General features: G+C 37.6%; 1 protein-coding gene across 2 annotated transcripts in view; it reads right to left on the bottom strand.

Moving 5' to 3' along the window:
- The window catches only part of LOC111147257 (Bardet-Biedl syndrome 9), a 441,623-nt gene that overhangs the window by 60,531 nt on the left and 358,724 nt on the right, over positions 1–22,368 (bottom strand). For both annotated transcript variants that reach the window (XR_002640607.1, XM_022503184.1), the window contains exon 21: positions 11,793–12,015. Coding sequence is in view for 1 of the 2 variants with exons in the window: in XM_022503184.1 (XP_022358892.1) it covers positions 11,793–12,015 (223 nt within the window). In the remaining variant the exon portion in view is untranslated. The remainder of the gene's footprint in view (positions 1–11,792; positions 12,016–22,368) is intronic.

Below are 22,368 nucleotides of genomic sequence, written 5' to 3'. Positions count from 1 at the left end.
TTCAAATAGTCTCCCACTAAATTTCCATTCATCCCATTATGGACTCCCTATTACAATGGATAAGAAGGAGCATCCTATTAAAAACTGTTTTCTTTACTTATACAATACAGTTCAATGTTTAAGATAATTTTGAAATAGTATGTTGTTTCAAATAGTCTCCCACTAAATTTCCATTTATCCCATTATGGACTCCCTATTACAATGGATAAGAAGGAGCATCCTATTAAAAACTGTTTTCTTTACTTATACAATACAGTTCAATGTTTAAGATAATTTTGAAATAGTATGTTGTTTCAAAACCAGGAGGTGTTTTCTCAGTATTTCAAGTGAAGAAACTATGGCCTCAGAAGAATAAGTATCTGCACAATTACTAAATGGCTGACTTGTCCTTCCCACAGTGGCTCTTGCAAATCAGCTTTAATTTACCACCTCACCATTTACCCCTTCCTGCTCTCTCACAGATCATTATAAGACATCTCCAAAACTCATCAGCTGGGTTTCACTAAATGTTCCTTTTTCTTAAATCTCCATATATTCCCAACTTATATCTAGGTCCTCATTTTTTCTCTTCTTAAATATTAACTCTCTTCAGTTTACCTATACTCTAGATTATTCCTCTGCCTCCTCGAAGTTTCATCTTTAACATGAATGCTACATTTTTAGTACTCTCATTTTGCCACCACCCCCTGACCTTCAAACACCGGTAAATATCATTTTTGAACAGAAGGAAAGAAAAGAAATTAACAATCCAGCCTATTTCTTCCATCTGCCTTCCTACATTGTTCCTTCCAGTTACAGAAGGATCTTTGCTTGAATTTCTTCTCTCCCTATAGTACTGCCATCATATCTTCCAGGAATTCTTTAAGATTCCCTCCTCCCTATAGAATCCACTTCTTGTCCCAGATTTGTGGTTCTGCAGCTAAATTCCAAATCTAGTGTTTCCCTCCTTATGTACTCCCTCAAAGGTTTCATCCAATTGCAAAGTTTTTGTGTTTTTTTTTTTTTTTAATAAAGATTTTATTTATATTGCTGGGGGTGGGTAGGGATAGGTTGGTTGGGTTATGGACACTGGGGAGGGTATGTGCTATGGTGAGTGCTGTGAATTGTGTAAGACTGATGATTCACAGACCTGTACCCTGGGGCCAATAACACATTATACGTTAATTTAAAAAAAGATTTTATTTTTGTGAGAGAGAGAAAATGAGCATGCACACAAATGGGGTGGGGGGAAGGGAAGGGGCAGAGGGAGAAGGAGACTCCCCACTGAGCAGGGAGCCTGATGCAGAACTCAATCCTAGGACCCTGGGATCATGACCTGAGCCGAAGGCAGACACTTAATGGACTATGCCACCTAAGTGTCCCCAGTGCAAAGTTTTAGTGATGACTCTGAAACTCAGGATATGAAAATCTACTTTTCAAGCTTCAGTATTTCCTTTAAGCTAGACTTCCTCAGATCCAGCTGTTGAGCACATCCCCTCTTGGAAGCATCTCAAGTTCATCATATTTGAAATGAAGCACATTATTGATAACAAAATTCACTTGCCAACTTAATCAGTTCCATCAATGGCAACTAAAAAACTTGATGGACTACCTGTATTCTTCCATGTTTGTCATACTTACCTTTATCCTGCACACTATGCTCAGAATAGTATTTCTAGAACACCGCTTTTTATGTTATAGTTTATGAACCTATAATAGCTCCCATTACCATCTGCATTATGCTCAATCTTTTTTACCTAGCTTTTCAAGTTCTTATACCAAGTAGTGTTTATTGATCTACTCAATATGTATTTCTACTCAGTATGGAATTTCTAATCTGAAACTTAGCCAGTTTACTTACAGGTCCACATCTCCTTGCTCAGATCACTAACTCTATGTACATTATCTGCCATCACCCTTTCAAAAGTCCAATACTTCTACCTACTTTAAGACTTATTCTCTTTATGAAAATCTCCACTGATTCGTTCTATAAATGTAGGGTAAACCAATGTCAATTTCCTATTTTTGATACTGTACTACAGTTATATAAAATGTCACCATTAGGGAAAGCTGAATGAAGGGAACATGGGATTCCATGTAGTATTTCTGCATCTTCCTATGAGTCTATTATTCAAAATATTATAGATATTTTACATTATTTCAAAATAAGAAGTTTAAAAAATATAGAATGGGCATCAGCTATATATATGCCAGGCATAAGTGGGGTGTTAAGGTCACACAGAAGAACACAATACATACTGAGCCTTCCATGCATGTTTACTTTATATCTGGGAGTGTTAGGGACTAAACTGTGTCCCCCTCCAAATTCACAGACTGAAGGCCCAACCCCCAATGTGACTGTGTTTGAAGACTGGGCCTTTAAAGAGGTAATTAAAGTTAAATGAGGTCATAAGGGTGTGGTCCTACTCCAAAAGAAATGGTGTCCTTACAAGAGGAGGAAGAGGCACTTGGAGTGTGGACATATAGAGAAAAAAGTCATGTGAAGACACAGATAAAAGGTGTCTACCTGCTTATCAAGCAGACCTCAGGAGAAATCAAACCTGCCAGGACCTTGATATTGGACTTCCGGTCTCCAGAACTGTGAGAAAATAAATTCTGTTGTTTAAGCTCCCCAGCCTGTGGTATTTTCCTATGGCAGACTTCACAGTCTAATACAGGAGTGAGGGATGAAGTAAAAATATTAAAGTGTGGTACCATATGATAAGCACTACAATAGCCATATGCCCAGAGACCAAGAAGCACAAATGAGAGGGACTAGTACTGCCAGGAGGCATAGGGAATGCTTCGTGGAACATCATTTCAGCTGGGTCTTCAGAAATTAGTGGTAATTTTACCACAAGCCAAAGACTAACTCTCTAAACCAAGGAAATTACAGAAGCCTACAAAGCATGGTGGATTTGGAAAATATTGAATACTTCAGATTGGTAAAGAATCTTAAGGATGAATGTGCAGGAGATAACAGCTAGAAGGATAATGTTGGTCTATTTCATAAAGAATGTTAATTTCAGGCTAAGAGTTTTGATTAAATGTGGTAAGTAACAGGGAGCTGTAAAATATTTTCAAGTAGGTAAGTAACATACCCAGATCCCCACCTTTGCAAAGAAACCCTCACTCATGGAAAACTGTAAATTCATTATAGATGTATACAGATTTAGCTACAAAAATGTTCACTAATAATTGTTTATCATACTGAAATCAGAAATTGTATATTTGACAAAAGGGGACTGATTAAGTAGGTGGCTATTAAAATATGTATAATATTTAATAATACAATAATGATTTAATGAACATTTTTTAAATGGGTTAAAAGCAGTAGGTACAGTATGACCCAATTTTATAAAACAAAAGTACATCTATGCAAAGAAAAAAAAATCTGGAAAGATGTATACACATACACATGCATAGACTATATATATGTATGTATATACACATACATAAATTTATATATAGCAGCATCTGTATCTGTTTCAGGGTGTTCGGATTATTAGTGATTTTTAATCTTTTTTTCCCATCTGAATTTCTAAGATTGCTACAAAACATTTTATGTGTGCATTAAAGATATGTTATTTTTAATAACGTTATTACAACTAAAATTCATACTTTAAAAACATATATTCAGTGGTTTTCAATACATTCACAGATTTGTGCAGCCATCATGCAACCTAATTTTAGAATATTTTTCTCACCAAAAAGAAATCCTCTACCTATTAGCTATCACTACCCATTTCTCCACCCCTACCCCACCCCTAGCCTTAGGCAACCACTAGTAAACTTTCTGCCTCTATGAATTTGCCTATTCTGGACATTTTATATGAATGGAATCATATAATATATGGTCTTTTGAACTGGTTTTCTTTCACTTAGTATAATGTTCTCAATATTTATCCATGTTATAGAATATTCTACTATATGGATGTGCCTCATTTATTTATTTATTCATCACTGATAAATATTTGGGTTGTTCCCATTTTTGGCTATCATGCTGCTATGAACATTCATAAATTGTTTGTTTTACGGTAGTACTAAAAATAAAGGAGGAATGTTAATTCAAGAAGACTACTGGTAGGCCATTCTAATAGCAATAGGAGACAAGGGCATTAAGTAAGTTAATAGCAGTGTGGACAATGAAAAGAAATACATTTGGGAGGTGCCACCATCAAGTTTTGGTGATTGACTGAAAATGGGGAATAAAGGAAACAGGGGTCATGGCCGTTCTGAGGCCCCTGGCCTGGGCATTGGGTAACATCATCCACTGAGATGAGACATACAGAAGGAGGTGAGGTGCACTCGGGCATGTGGAAGTGGAGAGGCCTGTGGGGTACTGATGGAGACATATGAAACCTGGAAGAAAGGCCAGACAGAAAGGTACAAACTCAGAAATCATGGAATGTAGGTGGTGATTGGATGAGACTGTCCAGGAGAGCATGAAGATGGAATCCTAATAGTCAAGAGACAGAAAAAGGGGCAAGAAGCCACATAGCAGACAGAAAAAGACAGGCCTGAGGGGTTCAGGAACAGTTTCCAATATGAAAGAAAGCCAAGGAATGAAAATGTTCTAAGGAAATGGTCTCTTCCATAAAAGGGTACAGAGCAGCCAAATGAGTTATAGGCAAAGCATTCACCAGATTTAGGAATTATGAAGTCACTAGTGGAAAGGTGAAAAAGCTACTCAGAGATCAATAATTGGAAAAATTTGGCCTCCTTTCAGAGAGGAGATACAGAGATGGGATGGAGGCAGAATCCATAACCTGGCTGCATACATTTACACAAGGAGTCCTGGGCAGGGAAGGATTTGGACTCTTTTATCAGGATAGAAATACAAATAAGCCCAATAAATACATGTTCATTATCTTTGAACAACTTATTTCCTTTTGGGAATAAAAACCATTAATTTTCCTGGTTTATGAAATGAGTCCTTGTTTTTTCTTTACCACCACTTCTAATATAATTACAGTTGTTTTCTTGGTAGTACTTTTGACCATAGTCCCTTCTTATCAGTTATATACATTTTTTGTAGGAAAATGTACACAGTACATGGAAAAGAAGGGGTAGGAGGATACTTAGTGCATGTAACCCTGCCACCCAGGGTAATTACCATTAACATGTACCTTGGTTTTACATGCTTTTGAACTAGAAGCTCAATCTTTTGTTTTCTGCCTTCGCTGACTTAGAAAGACCTATCCTGCTTCCACATCAATGTATCTACCTTTATTTCCTTGTGTTTTGTGATCTCATTTTTTTACATTTAAATCTCTTAGCTATCAAAAATGTGCTGTAGCACATGGTATAGACTAGGTAATCTATTTTTTTTCTCCAAATGGCAGGCCAGTTCCTAGCACCATTTTTAAACTCACTTGTCCTGTCTCCACTGCTCTCAAATGTCACAGAAGAACATGAGGTCCAAGTTCAGATTAGTACATTCTAAATTGTTATATATTTAATTGGCAGAGAAGGAAGTGGATTTTCCTGCTTCTAGAAGTTCTGATTATCCCAACTGTAGTCACAGAAAAGCAAAAGCATAACATGAAGTTATTCACTCAAAAACTAAGATTACTTATAAAATCAGTTTCTACTCAAGTATCTTTCCACATTTAACACTAGATGAATCCCTGGTTGCTTTCAACTTTTTACATGGGTCCATCTCTCACCAACTTTTGGAAATTGTTGCAAATACAACATAATGGGCTACAGAGGGAAATTACAAATCTTGCAAATGATACAAGATTTGAAGCAGCTGAAGTGTCATTAGAGATGCAAGGACAGTGACCAGCGAAATCTGGCAAACATTCCAATTAATCAAGAGAAAAAAAATTGACCAGAGGATGACAGGATAGATGTTTCCGGAGAAAATGTTTTGCATACGAAAGGATTAAGAAAGACCCCACCTAGGGAAATGGATGATACCTTGGAATATTTTTTCCTAAAAAGGACCCTCTCTTTGTAAAGGTGCTTGTAAGGTCAAATGTGAGTATCTATCAACATGCCAAAACAAACAAAGACAAAATCATACAAAGTTCTTTCACTGTTGTCTCTAAGAATTAGCACGTAATTATAGGCATAACATAAATTTTGGGAAACACATGATAAAATAAACTTACTATTAATTTTAACTTTCCTTATTTTTCAGCTGAACCTTTTTATTTTCCCAAATATAAACAATAAAATGTTGGTTCCAGTTTCAGGTAGTCTTCTTCTAATACCAATTAGTCTGAAACCTTCCATACATTAATCAATTCTGAATGTTCTATTTGGTATACCAAGCTCCCTTGTGGTAACTGCAACATTGCCTGCCATTCACTGTAACTTTTGTAACAAGTGTCCCAAAAAGGCAAATTTTATACTCTTCTTTTTTAAAATTTCTTGTTTGATATTACCTTTTTTTCTCTTCTAGCTCCAGAATTCTTCTGTCAAATTCTCACAAGTGCCTTTTAGATTTTACATTAGTATTTATACTAATTATTAATAGAAGCTCACAATTTGTGAGAATTTGCTGTGTGAAGCACTTACTAAGCATTTTCCAAGTACTGTTATATTTAATTTGGCTAAACACTCTGGTTAAGTATCATTATTATTCCTACTTATAATTGAGAAAAACTGAGAAGCTGACAAGCTAAGAAACTTGTCCTGTATTACATAACCGCTAAAGGACCAACCTAGCTCATGTACTTCTAAAGTCAAAGTCTGCTTCACAATAGCACAGTTGACCCTTGATCAGTGCAGGGATTGGGAGTGGTGACTCCCTGTGCAGTGGAAAATCCATATATAAGTTTTGACTCCTCAAACACTTCCTAAGATCCTACTGTTGACTGAAAGCCTTACTGATGATATAAATGGCTGACTGGAATACATTTTGTATGTTGTCTGTCTTATACACTATATTCTTCTAATAAAGCAAATAAAGAAAATGGTATTAAGAAAATCATAAGAGAAAATACATTTACAGCATTGTACTGTATTTATTTAAAAAATCTGCATAAAAGTGGACCTGTCCAGTACAAAGCTGCGTTGTTCTAGGGTCGACAGTATTTAACCATTTTGGAAGTCACTCCTTTTTTAAACAAAAATGAACAAATAGATTCAGAAGCTATTTAGTAATTTTTCCTGAGGCCTTTCCTATGCTGAATGTCCAAATTTCTTAAATGAAAGACTCCAAACTTATAAAAGTTCAAATAAAGTATAAAACCTGACACACTGACAATATGAAAGTAAACACCAAATGCCTTACCAAGAATCTAAGTGAGACCTCAGAAAGCTAAATTTAAATGCTACTGAAATGGGTCATTTGGAAGAAGCCTCAAAATAACATCAACCCATAAGGCAAAAAGGTCATTAACTCAAATTTAAAATACTAAAAAGTGGGAGCTTTAAATTTATTTCCCCAAAGGATAGAATAGATACCTTATTCAAACTTTTACTCTCTAATTTCTCCCACTCACTTAATAGAGTAAAAACGCACAAAATACTAATTTTGGGGTGGTCCATATCACATCTCAGAGTAAGTTTTCCGACTCATACCTGTGAAAAGGTTCATCTTATTTATCAAACTGTCTTTGCTTTCTGCCCCCACCCCAAATTGGCTTCCTTAAGGCCCAGCAATGCCAAAGCAAGTACAGTTGAAGCTATGGCCCCCTGCAACTTCTGATTCAATGGAACACATTAAGAGAATAGTTCCTTGAGGCACTTGACCAGCCTGGATTGTCCTTAAGCCCTTTTCCTTGCTCAGTTTGCTCTGCCTGACCTGCTATGGCCCCACACCATCTCTTCAAGCTTCCATCTGATGGGCCATCATAAACCCCTCCACTTCTTGCAGGGCAAAGCATCACTGAGACACATAAAGGTTAAAAATCCATACAGATGGGGTACCTGGGTGGCTCAGTTGGTTAAGCATCTGCCTTCAGCTCAGGTTATGATCTCAGAGTCCTGGGATCCTGGAGTCCTCAAACCCTGCATCAGGCTCCCTGATCTGCAGGGAGCCTGCTTCTCCCTCTCCCTTTGCCTCTCCCTCCACTGGTATTTCTCTCTTGTGGTCCCTCATTCTCTCTCAAATAAATAAAGTCTTTAAAAAAAGGAAAAAAAAAAAACCCATACAGAAATGGCAAAAAGTTCCATTATTCATGAGGTTAAAATGACTCGTCTCCAAATACTGTAATTTAGGCCCATCTACGTGTGCATTAAGTCTTACATATGTGCCTGACAGAGTCAAGTCTTAGCTGTAATTAGGGTCAGTGATATATCACCCTAGACACTGAGGTCATAAAAGGAAACCTCTGACCATCGGCAAATTCTCAGGGACAGAGCAGGCAACAAATGTATCACAAAGCCAGCTAGACCACTAAAGGCATTCACATTTCAATTTTTTTAAAACACCACCCTGGTGGCCCTCTATGACTCTTGCTCTAAGGGGATGCACACAGCTGAGATTAGAGAAAGGACATTTAATGAAAGTGCAGTATTCTCCAGCAGAAAAAAAATGCAAATATCAGAGCTACAGATAGGAGACAGGGAAGTTTAATTATTCTACAATTAAAAATAGATATATACCCAAAAAAGGGTGAGCTAAATCTTGATAGAGCATCTGAAGGTTGATAAAGGCAAACAGGAGAAATGTGAGGCAAAAAGTCCATAAGGTAATTCCCAGTGGGAAAGATTTTCAAACTGTGGATGCCAGGGAGGATGTGGTCATCATGGCCTTTACTGGAGCAAAGAAAGGGCACATCCAAGGTGCCGGGCTCATAAAGTCATGAGGCTAAAAAAGACCAAGGGTTTTTTATTCTGAGATGTTTATCCATCTGCCATTTAATAGGGAACATGGTAAAATGACACACACTCCTGCCTTGTAATACCAACCACTAAGTCACTTCATCTTCCTAAGCCTCAGTTACCTCAGCTGTTAAGAGAGGGAGGTGAACCAGATGATCTCTGATATCCTGCCCAGCTTTTAAAAAAAGATCATGTCAGTGAAAAATGCTTGTAGGCTTCTGCATTCAGTAACCCACTCCTTTCTAATATGCTACTTTCCCTTCGTGTATTCTGAAACAACTATGACAGCTACACTAACTCTGTAAATTGCACAATTACTGGCTTGCAGTAACAGAGTATTTCTTATTATCTCTGTGATGGTGAGGATCATGGCACCTACATAGATAACAGAAATGAAGAACAAAATGAAGATCAATCTTTAACATATTCCTCATAGCAAAGACAAGACACTGTATGAAACTGTTTCTGCCCTTTTCCTCCCACACTGCTAGACTGATTTAAGACAGAAGAAGGCCAGATCAAGCACAGCTTACAGAGAAGGAAGTTCAGGCTGGAAGTGTATTTGTAGCACTATGGTCTGTGTGGTCTAGAGGGAAGCACAGTGGGCTAGATCTGGATTCTAGACTGACCACTTCTGGTCACCATGTAAATCTGGGCAAGTCATCTAGCTTTTCCTAAATTTGCTGTTTATAAACAGTAATAATTTTATATGTTTCTTCTACCTCAGAAATGTGCTAAGTATAGAAATAAGTGTGTGAAAATTTTGATTTCTAGGGAGGAAAATATATTATAGGTGGTAATGGAGCATGTTAATGAAAGCGCTGATTTAACACTTTTTTAAAACTCACTACTATAATTAGATCAAAGCAAGCGGGACAGAGAATCACTCAACCAGAGTCAAAAACTGGGTCAAGTAGAAGCAATGAAGCCCATGACAGTGCAGCACAGATGCACAAAGCCTCAGTCTCCCCAGTGGACTGACCTCGGCTAGACTAGGCTTGAGAGGCACAGGCCTGGCTTATAGACTCCTGGTTGGGGAACAATAACATTTTCCATCTACCTGCATTTTTTCATTTCTCCCTCCCTCCCTTCTCTTCCTCCTTTCCTGTGCTCCTTCCTTCCACACACTGAAAAATTTTGCACCAAAAGAGCTTACATGGACATGGCCCTCAAGCTGCTTCTAAACTTAGTTATTTAAGCAAATGACTAAAGTTTCATAATCAATAAATGTGACTAAGGGAGCATATGTTCTCTCCAGGTGTCAAAGTCTTTGCTCACAGCATTGCCACTGGCCATTCTCGAAGAGAATCGGGCAGGGAGGCAGAGAAAAAAGGGCAGGGCTGCCCAGGCACTAACAGGTAGGTATGCTAGCCAGTCAGGGGACTGATCCCATCTCTTTCTTAAGTTTTCTCTTGTATATATTTGTCCTTCTCTTTCAAGCTTCCTTTGTTTCTTCAACTGGTGAGGAAGGAGGGAGAGCTATGTACTGAGTGCTGAACATAGTAAATATTTTTCATTTACTATCTCATTAAGACTAAATATTTATTTCTAATGAAAATAATCCTGTAATAGGGTACAAAGACAGATGAGTAGAGGTCAAAGGACCAGTTAAGGGAAGATAACAAGGGAAAGATGAAGAGGGGCTAAACTGAGATAAACTATATTACAACTGTTTCTATATGGAAAGACATTTCTATTCTGAAATGTCATATTTGGAATATTTTGGAATAAAAGTTAGGTTCTATCCAAGTGTAAATAAGGTAAAAAAAAAAAAGATTTCAAACCATGGAATACAGCAACTTATGATGCCAAACCAGCTATTCTCCCACCCCCAAATTATAGACTGAATTATATGTATATCTATAACAATGGTAAGAATCACAGCTTTACTTTTTGAGTGTGTCTCTATCCCAAGCATTGTGCTAGGCGCTTTATGAACATCTAAGGCCCCAGTAACAAGGAAGGCATTATTACACCTACTTTTAAAAGGAAGAAAACTAAAACTCTGGAAAGCTAACTAATATATCCAGGGTCACATAAGCAGTAAGGGATAAAGGCAGGACCCAAACACTGGTCTGTCTGCCTCCAGAGTCTGTGCTTATTAGATTATGCTATGCTGTCTCCATGTTTATCTTTTTAAGTTTTTGCTTGCATTCCTTTTTACTTCTAGGAATGCTGATTGAGGGGAAAAGGAAGCAAGAGGAAGAGCATCAGCATGGTGGGGAGGGGCACACAAGGCATGTAAGAAGGAAGAAGAGAAAACCACAGCACTTCTCATACCATGGTCCTTGCTTTAGAAGGAAATAGAAACTACAGCTGTTGCACTGAATTAATGTGTTTACTTTATATTCCTTGCTATTGCTATAAAGACAGACACTAAAAGGGAGCTATTGCCTCTGAGGGACCCAAGTGCAGCACCATCGATTCTTAGCCTCTCTGACCATGGAAAGGGCTGACTTAGGATGCCCATGGCCAGCACTGACTGCTCATGTTGGGGCAAGCTGGGTCTCTCTCTCTCCTTGGCCTGTAGGTGCCACATTTCTGCAGCCTGTTCACATACCCTGATCCTAGTCTTCTTCTTCTCTTCCCCCCACCTTATTCTGATGACCACAATCCAAGCAAAGAGCAGTGCGGATGGGACTCACTCATCTGGATTACATTAGTTGCTTGTATTATACTATTTACATTTATGAAACATGGTATCGCGAGACCACATTCAGTAAAACTTTTCCTTAAAAATAGTTTTATTCTTTAATCCACTTTTTATTGGTTAGAAGCAAGACAAAGTGGATCATATATTTAAAAGCAGAGGGCAGAAAAAAGACATATCATTCTAGAAATGTCTAGCAAGCAAATACCCCAAGAATATTTATCCAAGTGGTTACCCTGGGATATCTGAGGGGAAATGTGAAAGCAATTTTCTTGGCTATCATCACTTTAATATGAAATGCAAACCTCAAATACAACCTCAGGCACATTCCTTTAATTTGTGAAAAGTAGTCATGTTTAGGGAGCACGGACAAAGCTCTTACCTGGCATAACCATGGTCTGCGGAGCCGCTGCATCCGTACTTAAGCAGAGACGTCCACCTTTGGCTAATCTATCGCAGAGCAAGGCGATATGTTTCTTCAGTCGGCTTGTGTCTTTGGGTATGTTCAGCTGACTGCTGAGGCTCAAAGCCTGCTCCTTTGAACTCTTTGATAGGCAAGTCTTTAAGAGGTGGGAAATGGCAGCATCCACGGTTTCTTCCCAGCCCTGGAAGCAAAAACTAATGTTGAATTTACGCAGAGACAACAAATGAGCAAAGTAGGCACTTTACCGCTAAACAGGTTATAAGATGGAAGTGTTTATGTCCCAGTGTTGGGGGCCTGTTGAGAATTTGGTTTCTAAAATATTTCCTACCAGTCTGATTTTTGAATTCTAGCTCTGTTGGCTGTTTGACCTTGAGCAAGTTACTTAATTTCTCTTAGCCTCATCCTTATCTACAAATGAGGATACTAAGAGTCTGCAGCTCCAAAGGCTGAGGTGATTAAATGAGATGGTATATGAAAATCATTTAGTCCTATGTCAGACATAAGGCATAAATAACAATAACACTAATAATCTCAGGTATAGGTATATTTGATCATCTGGATCCTAAAGCTGCCAGGATTATAGTTCATTTTGCTTCATCTTTCTACTGAAGGAGAACTGGCCAGCACAAGGAGGACCTTTGGAGATCTTGGGGGAAACTGGAATGAAAGGAAAACCCTAGTGTCTCTCTCAGTTACTAGACCCACTGTCTTAGGGTTGCAGGTGGAAACCAGAGGAGTTTATTTCAAGAGGAATTTTTGAGACACAAGCCTATCTAGAATCACTTCACTGTCCAGGTGACCAAAAAATGACACAAAGTGAGGAAGTGGGCCATAGACCCCATTTTTGCTGGGACTAGTATGGTTGTGCTATAGTGCAGACTTCGAGAAGTACAATGCCACCTTAGCACCATGAAGGCTGCCATCCTAGTAATACCAATGCCGGGTGGGGACCCCATCATAGAGGGTACCAGCACCAGCAGGACTGGCATGAGGAGGCACCACACTCAGATGGATTCAGATAATAAGACAGCAAGAAGCAGGAGGAGTCAGCTCAAGAGCTCCCATTGGACATTGCCAAGGAGTCTTGGAGATAGCTGTGTAAGATTTTCATAGAGGTTTGGAGGTCCTAAGCAGCACAATAGGCAAGCCTAAGTGAAATCTTGGTATTGTTACCAATGCCATTTGCACCCAGAGATTGGTAAAACCCAGATCACCATAGGTATGACAATCAAAATGAAACTATAAAGGAAAACACTAAATGAATTTATTTATATAGAATGCTATAGAATAATCAAAGCCCCTTATATAAGAGGTAAGAAACCTGAGACTCAGATGAAACCCCTGGGAAGCCTACTGTTAGCACTGCTCAATCCTCAACCTTAACAGGTAAACCAACTTTCAAATACCCAAACTGGATTAGGTTACTTCTCACCCTGTGCTGTAGTGACGGCTGCATGTTTGGTTTCCCCACAAGAATGCCTGGAGTTCTCCGCACCCCTAGCACTATGCTTGATAAATAGAGGGTGATCAAGAAATGTGTTAGCTGGACAGAGAGATTGTTAAGACACAGAACTAAGTTGGGAGGACTTTGGAGTCCAGTCTTGTGGGATTTTCCTAGGACCTTGTTTGCAATAGCAACCATCTGCACAGGCATGGTTGTCTTCACAGTTCAAAATTACTACTTTTGGAGACAGTTCACTCCTTTCAGGGACATGTATAACCTTCAGAAAGCTATTTTTATAGTGAGCCAAAACCTGCCCCGTTGGCCCTGAGTCTACCCTCCAGAGCCATGCACAATAAATCTAACCTCTCTTCTACGTGATAGCCCTTTATATCTATGAAGACAGCAATTCTGTACCCTCTCCTCCAGAATAAATAGCCTCAGTTCCTCCAGCTCTTCCCTATATAAACATGGTTTCAAGTTTTCTTTCCATCCTGACAACTGTATTTGAATGAGTTCCAATTTTAAATACTTAAAAATTTATACAGCTAACTAGAGAACCCCAAACTGACCCCCAAGACACCAGGCTGGGGTTGGAAATGCAGGGTAGGAAACAGCCATCCCTCCCAATTACTGCGAATTCTCCCCGCCAGCCTGGCCTTTGGTTGCCTCTGATCTCTTGGCACCTGCCTCAACTCTTGATTCACAATGAGCGACCAGATGACTAAACTCTGGACCTTTTCCATACTCGCCACATGTCTTCCTTCTGCACCTATGGAGTTGGTTCTTTACACTTAAGTGCGAATTCCATGTATGTCCACTGGAGAACTTCCCAATAATTGCCAAACTTAAGGGTTTTTACCCTACTGAGCCATTATAGATACTACTGGCCAAATTAGGGTACAAATTAATTACAGTGATCTTGAAAATCATTTCAAGAGATGTCAAAGACTGTGAAAACGCTTCTCACCCCAAACCACTGAAGAATAATAAACCATTAGTTACCACAAAGACATCTCTACATAACCACCCAAATCTAAACTAGACCACTACCTAAAACTGAATTTGTATTTCAAGATAATGGGTTTAAGACAAAATAGTAAACCAAGTGAACCAGAGAATATATTTTCAAGTTGCTTTTGGAGCCACTGACAAAGAGTGGCTATTGGAGTATTAAAAGGTAAGATCTTTGCATATAATTTTGCATTTGTGGGGGCTGTGGTCATTGCAGCATTAAAACAGTTCCTACTATTTTATAGACTATTTGTCTAAGCAAACTACTATTTCAATAAGTAGATTACAGTAGCATTATTAGATAATTTAAGTTGATATGGCATTTAGTTAACATAGAGGTACTATGAATTTCCTCTCTTACTGCCAACTTGCAGATCAAGTAAAAAACCATGTCATGTTTAGGTAGTTGGCATGGATATTTCTTTAATATAATGAGGCATAATGCCAATACTTCAGAAGAATTGCTACTAAAATATAGGACTATTATTTAGAAGGACTATATTGTTAAGTAAATTCAAAATGATAATAGAGGGTATGAAGGAGGACATATATTACATGGAGCACTGGGTGTTATATGTAAACAATGAATCCTGGAACATGACATTGGGAACACTGAAAAGAAATTTTTAAAAAGAAAGAAAATTTTAAAAAAACAGTAAAAAACTCTTCAAAATGAAAAAAAAAACTAATGATGTACTGTATGGTGACTAACATAACAATAAAAAAAAGGAATGTTTATGAGACAAATGAAGAGACTTTGAAATGGGAGTTTTGTTAAATAAAAATGCAATGTGATAATTTGCTGATCAAACACATAGCATACTTAACCTCATGAGATGTGAGACAAAAATATGTGGAAATGCAGAATCTTCAAACGTGAGAAGCACCTTAAAGGTAAGCTATTTTAACCATTTTTTTGGTGCTTGAATCCACCACCTTTATTTACAGCTCTCAAATTAACAAGTTTAATGTTCAGTTTTAATGTCTACAAACACACACACACACACAGACACACACTATGCACACACCTAACCTTTATCCTTTATAGCTGAGTATCAATTGTACTAATAATTTTGCCTCTTCTAATTCTAAGAGTGGAATAAAAATCTTAATTTTGGGGAAACTGTGCTAGAAGTAGCTGGAAGGGGAGAAAATACAAAGCATGTGTACTTCAGTAAGAACTGATTTTAGTTTTCAAATCCTAGCTATCCCATGTGTGGCTTTTAGAAAACAACAGCAGGTAGTAAGTAAATAAAATGTAAATAAACTTAAGGGGCACCAGGGTGGCTCAGTAGGTTAAGCATCTTCCTTCGACTCAGGTCCTTGTCTCAGGGTCCTGGGATAGTCCTTCCCACCCCCGTCAGACTCTCTGCTCAGTGGGGAGTTGGCTTCATTCTCTCCCCCTGTGCCACCCCACCCCTCACTCATGCTTAGGCTCTCTCTCTCTCTCTCTCTCTCAAATAAATAAATAAATAAAATCTTTTAAAAATAAAAAAAAAATTTAAATGTTCATGTTACTCTGTTTTTATCTTCTTTAAAACCTCTGTCCGTATTAGAAGTTGATTTTTTTATTAGGGTTTTTTTTGGGTGCTTATTTCATCTAGTTTAGTATTGATAATTAGGGTTTTCTTTTGCTCCCAAGGTCTTGGCTCAACCCTATGCAGTAATTTTACTTTTGTCTTAGTCCTTGCTGCCTGAGCCCCTACACTGGGAGCCTGCTTCTGTCACTACTTGATGGACTGGGTCTGCCTTGGTCCTACCAAATGCCCTCTAAGGAACTGGACCCAACAGGTGTGACCCGGCTGCTTGACTTGTGTAATGCCAGCCTACGTGCTGCATGCTTCCCCCAACAAGACTTCCCAGTCCTTAGCGTTCATATTTCGTCTGCTGGTGTGGAGGCTGCTATACACCATGCTGGTCCCTGATGCCTCTCTGTACCAGTGTGACGTCCCATTTCCATGAGCCAGCTTTTAAAATTCAAGGCATTGGCCTCTCCGATCTGTTTCTCCTCCTGACTAAAGTCAGTCCACTGAGCTATGCTTTCTGCTAACCGGAGAGCAGGCAGCCATGGCTGAGTTTCTGACTTCTGCTCTACCTGCCCTGATACTCTGCGCTGGTCACTATGCCTAAATAACCACACAAGAAAGTGGCTTATGAGAAACAGTGAGAAGCAGCAAGTTTGACCACATTTGTAAAGTTAATTTCCTAGTGTATCAACCAAAGTAACCCAAGGGAAAAAGTAAACCAGAAGAGTATTCTCAGAACACCTATGTATTAAGACAACCGAGTTGAAGTCAGCTGCCCCTAGGATACTAGGTTCTGACTTAACCTTATTTACCTCAACTGCCCCTTCACTGTATGATCTCAGATAAATCATTTAATCTCTGTGGGCTACATGTGAGGTCTGCACAGAACAGGAATAACACTATTTGCCATGCCAATGTGAATGATAAGGCACTCTGAAATTGTAAGTAGAAGATACTACGAAAAAAAGCACATATATTCAATCCTACTTTTTAAAAAATTAGAAAATACAAACATACCATTGAAATACAATGTACAAAGTAACATCTTTAAATTGTTATTCAAATTATAAACGTCTGCAGATTTATGTTTATAATGGAAACACTACCACAACCTTAACTATAGTAGTATGGGGGGGGACACAAAATGCAGTTACTAACTGTGTACTTTGTTCTAAGGGAGAGAAGAAAGGTAAAAGAGGAGCTCTGTCTAAAGCAGTAAATAGAGACTATGTAGCCATTAACCAGGTTTCAGCTAAGGGGATAAAAACTATCAGAAATATCTTACATTATAAATTTGAAGTAAAATAACCTTTACAGCATATTCATTTATCTGAAAAATAAAACCGTATCAAAGAAGAATAAAATTCCTCCTGAACCGATGTAAAGGATTCACAATGAGAAGTCTTTGGTATTTATGATTGCTCCAGGGAGTCTTACAGTCATTAATACTTTGTATTACATAGTATCGTGTCATACTCAGCAAAGATAAGCTAAAAATAACCACAGGAAGAGTCACTGCAAACCCAAGTACAAATAAAACTTAGTGCTATATTTGTAAATTATACATTTTAGAACACAAGAGAATTTTTCAGGATTTATCTAGGTTCAGGATATTTCCGAAGAATAGACTTGTATTCAGTGAATCTTCCTCTCATGCAGAGGGTTCAAAATGTTGAGCTATTTACCTTTGAAAAGTCCCTTTGAACTTAAAATACAATAAAATTAATTTTTTAAAAATGATACCAAGCTGAAGGGGATTAAAAGTACATATATGGTAATGAGCACTGAGTAATGTCTAGAATTATTGGTTCACTATATTGTACACCTAAAACTAATAGAATACTGTATATTAACTATACTGGAATTAAAATTCTAAAAAATAGGGGAAAATGACCAAAAAATAAACATAAACCTTTAAGAATTAAAAAAAAGAATGACACCAAGCTGTCTGGCCTCTATGGCATTTTAATAATTTAAACTGAAGTGATTTATTGCATTTTTGGAGTACTCTACTTCTTTGCCATGATTCAAAAGCTGTAGAAGTCTAATTCACATTTCAACCCAAAGTAGAACAGGGTACTGGGCTTATCAACACTGCTTTGTGAAAAATGAAGCACACTGCTTCCTAATGGATGACAATCTAAAAACTCTGGCAAACAGAAGACAAGTGACCTTCATAGAGTTTATCTGCAATACAACCAGAAAGCCCGAGGTTGTTTCAAACCAATGTACTCTAATCCTGTTTTCTTAAGCTTATGTATTGCATTGGAACTGTACTCCCATTCTGACCCCAATGTTATCTACAGTAGATTACTTGAATTATCATAAAACTTGATCCTGGATAGCCATATTCATTTTTTCTTTTTTAAAGATTTATTTATTTATTTGACAGACAGAGACCACAAGCAGGCAGAGAGGCAGGCAGAGAGAGAAGAGAGGAGGAAGCAGGCTCCCTGCTGAGCAGAGAGCCCAATGCGGGGCTCGATCCCGGGATCGTGGGATCATGACCTGGGCCAAAGGCAGAGGCTTTAACCCACTGAGCCACCCAGGTGCCCCAGCCATATTCATTTTTTATGTTTTATTTATTTATTTATTTATTTGAGAGAGAGAGAGATACAGAGAGAGTATGAATGGAACATCTAGGGAGAAGGGACTCCCCATTGAGCACGGAACCTGATGGGGCATTGACGTAGGGCTCAATCCCAGTACCCTCAGATCATGATGGGAGCTGAAGTCAGACATTTAGCCAGCTGAGCCACCCAGGTGCTCCCAGTCATACTCAGTTTTAAAACAAAACATCAGTGATGTCCATTGGAGCCCACCTTCACTAAGCACTAATAATTGCTTCAGGAAAAGCTCCTGATCAACATGCACTATTCAGAAGCAAATTACAAAAAAACATTAAGACTGAAAAATCAAATTGATAATAAAGATTCCAGAGGAAAGCTGCTTCGAGCAATGGTAGATTAGCTAATTTTGACTAATTATTCCACTGAAAATAACTAGAAACAAATATATAAAAATAATTTCTTTGAAGGTAAAATATAGGGGACAACAGAGGCCCAAGAAAGTGAAACCCAAGAAGGTGAGTCCTGAGTTTGATGCTGCTTTTCCCACCGAGGTCATTAGCCTGACTAACATGCATCACTGATCCTTCACTTTTTGCCATTTCAAGCTAATGACTTATGCTTACTTATAATTTCCATGTAAGAGTCAGCACAGATCATGAAAATTGCATTGGCTTAGAAGTCAGAAGACCCAGGCTGAACTATGGAAGCTCTCCTTATGAACTGTTTGTCTCTAGGAAAATTATTTTAGTTGTCTGGGTCTCGGTCTCCTCATCAGTTAAAAACCAGAAAACTAAACTGGGTTTTAGAAAATATCATATGAGGTCTTCTCCCAGAAAATTTATGGGCAAAATTAACATATTCACAGAACCAAAATTTAAATCAGCTTCTGGAGTCAAATGAATAATCTGCATATAATTAAATAAGATTTTACTCCATATGATCTATGCCAGTTTAGATGGTCAAACTTTCAGAAGAATTCATCAAAGCTTTCGTACCTGCAAAACTACTGAAATTAACACCTAGGGATGGTCTTAGGACACCATGTCCCCTGAAAACATAACAATGGTCAGACTTGACTCTGATGAGTCTGAATTATAGTTGCTTGTTTCAGGGACCCACTATTATGAATACTTGGAGCAGCCACTCCTATAATAAAATCGTAAGACACATGGGGTTACAGACTCCCTACATACCCACATATCTGATGGAGTCTGGGGAACCTTAACAAAGTCAGGACACGAGAAGGACCATGTGAACAAAGTAAAGGCATCAACTCCTCCCCTGATGATGCTGTGTTCTTAGCAATCTCAAAGAACAAGGAATGACCAAACTCAGGGGAAATTGTCCAAAAATACATGAAACCACTGATTTAAATGTGAAGATGTACAGGATCCTTTTCTTTCTGTTTTTCTCTCCTCCCTTTAATTAGTTTGGATTCTTCAGAACCACCCAGTAGCTTCACTATTTTAAGATGTGACTACCTACTTCTTTCTCGGTCAAGGCTAATGGATCTGAAACAGCTACAAGAAGGTCCACATACTAGGTTTCTATTTCTATTTTCTTTTAAACAGAATTCTGGAGAAGAAAGGAAATAAGGCATTTAGAATGATATCTGAAGTTACTGAATGGCACATCATTCAATGTTAGTGTCATTTTTTACAGTGATCAAGCTAAGGTAACAGAAATACAACAGCACAAATCTCAAAGTTCAATAGTTATTATTTACAAGATAGTATGTTTATCCCTATATTGTTTGTAATTTTAAATGTCTTTGTCCATTTAATAAAGCACTAATTTGAATCAATATAGTCATTCATTTATTTTATGAATATTTAGAGTGGGCTGATACAAGACATTACACTAAATATTGTGAGGTTAAAATCAGATATGCATTTTATCTTCAAGTAACTTTCACTCAAGTAATAACATAAGAATATATACAAAAATATGATGAGGAAAACAGAATGTATTTGTTAAAAGGTACAGGTAAAGTGCTTTTCAAATGATTTTGTTTTAGCCTCCTTCCTAGAAGAACATCAAGAATTACCTGCCAATAAGTTATTCAAGATAGGTCTTTACACTTGTCTACATAATAAGGTAGTTTCCCATTAGTTTGGTGCAAAAATCAATATATACATTGAGTTCATTCCAGTGCTATGTGAAATAAACCACAAGTCAATTAAATTTGTCCATTAAATTTTCTACTACAGAATCCAACACAGGGAGACATAAGTACAAAATATAAGTAATAGTTATCCTTGTTAAAGTAGTCAACTTGGAGGAAAGTAAAACTTCAGTATGATCAAGTCTTCTGCTTATTTTTTAACTGGATTATCCATTTTTTATGTTGAGTTTTATAAGTGTTTCATGTATTTTGGATACCAACCCTTTATCAGATATGTCATTGCAAATATCTTCTCCCATTTGAAGACGTGAACAAACATTTTCCCAAGACATATAGATGGCCAACAGGCACATGAAAAGATGCTCAATATCACTGATCACCAGGGTAATACAAATCAAAGCTACAGTAAAATACCACCTCATACCTGTCAGAATGGCTAAAATCAACAACACAAGAAACACCAGGTATAAGCAACGATGTGAAGGAAAACAGCCTAATAAGTTTTTTTCCTATTTACGTGAAATCTGCTTCTGGTCAAGAATGTCTACTCCAAGATGGAAAGCCAAGGCCTTGCCTTTTTCAGTAACTTTCTCGTCCCCAACTCAAACTACTCAGAGGTTCCCTCTTAATAAAAAATGACTATAATTATAATTTTTAGTCTGTACTTACAATTACATTCCATCAATTCCAGGAATTTTCCCCCCCACATTTTAACATCTCTGAAATAGGGATGTATTTAATCTAACAACTGCTGGCTTCCAGGCTCCAATAATGCTATCAATATCAGTGTCTGTGTATGCACAATCTTTGTCCAAACTGTTCTTATATTGTCATTTCAACTGACATGTGTGCAATGCTCAGATGCTGAGACTCTCCTATTGAACTGTCATTTAAGATATCTTTTTAAAATTATGCTATGACTTACTGAATAAAAAAGTTGAAATGGGGCAGTAGGAAGTATAAATTTGAAATTACTGAAGCAAATATTCATGACAGAAGAATGACAACAATTCATATTATCTTGCAAAAGCAAAAGCTAAGTGCTTTCCAGGATGTAAGACAAGAAGATACAGATAGAAAAAATGTGTTGTATTTTGTTACTAAGATACATGCACACAGGTTACCATCCTGTGCCAACCAATACAATTTAAGTAGGAGAAGTTACCAAATCCCTGGAATAGATGTGGTTTGATTAACTAATGTATTACATAGAACTACTGTTCAAGCAATAAACATCAATTTGCCTAAAATTTCCCGTTAACTCTGGATGGAAGCTACTCAGCTTTCATCAACATATGATTCAACTGAGGGCAAAAAAAATAAGGCTTTGATCGTCAAAAAGAAAAGTATTTAAAATAGATATCAGAGGCTCCAAAAAAAATCAGGAGGGCAACAGTGGCATGCTCTTAAATGCTGCATCAACAATGCTCTTTGTGGCACAGAGGTCACACACACGGCACATAGGATAATGCTTTGTGGATAAACGTGGATAGCAATGACATTTAGAGTTTAAAGATGAGTTAAGAGAATAAAATTTTGAATGTGAAGAAGTGTCAAGAACACTTCAACCAATTTATTCGCTTGATTCAGGCACAAGAGTAACAGATGATAAAATGTATGCTTTAATAAGTCTAAAAGAGCTCCTTCAATACTTATTAAAAACCTTAAGTGACCAAAAATACTATGTCATAGTTTAATTGACAGTGTTTTTTTTTTTCTAAGAGTTCCATAAAATAATGCTGTGACTTATAGCACCTTATTGTTGAAAAACAGTAGTAGTACTAATAGCTAATAATTTTTAGGTGACTGTCATATGCCCGGCTCCACATTTGGTATTTTACATACAGTATCTCAATTA

The sequence above is a fragment of the Enhydra lutris genome, unplaced genomic scaffold (assembly GCF_002288905.1).
Source record: "Enhydra lutris kenyoni isolate GAN:26980312 unplaced genomic scaffold, ASM228890v2 scaffoldscaffold16, whole genome shotgun sequence".
Classification (NCBI taxonomy): domain Eukaryota; kingdom Metazoa; phylum Chordata; class Mammalia; order Carnivora; family Mustelidae; genus Enhydra; species Enhydra lutris.
The sequence above is the reverse complement of the archived record's forward strand: the minus strand, read 5'-3'. Positions and strand labels throughout refer to the sequence as shown.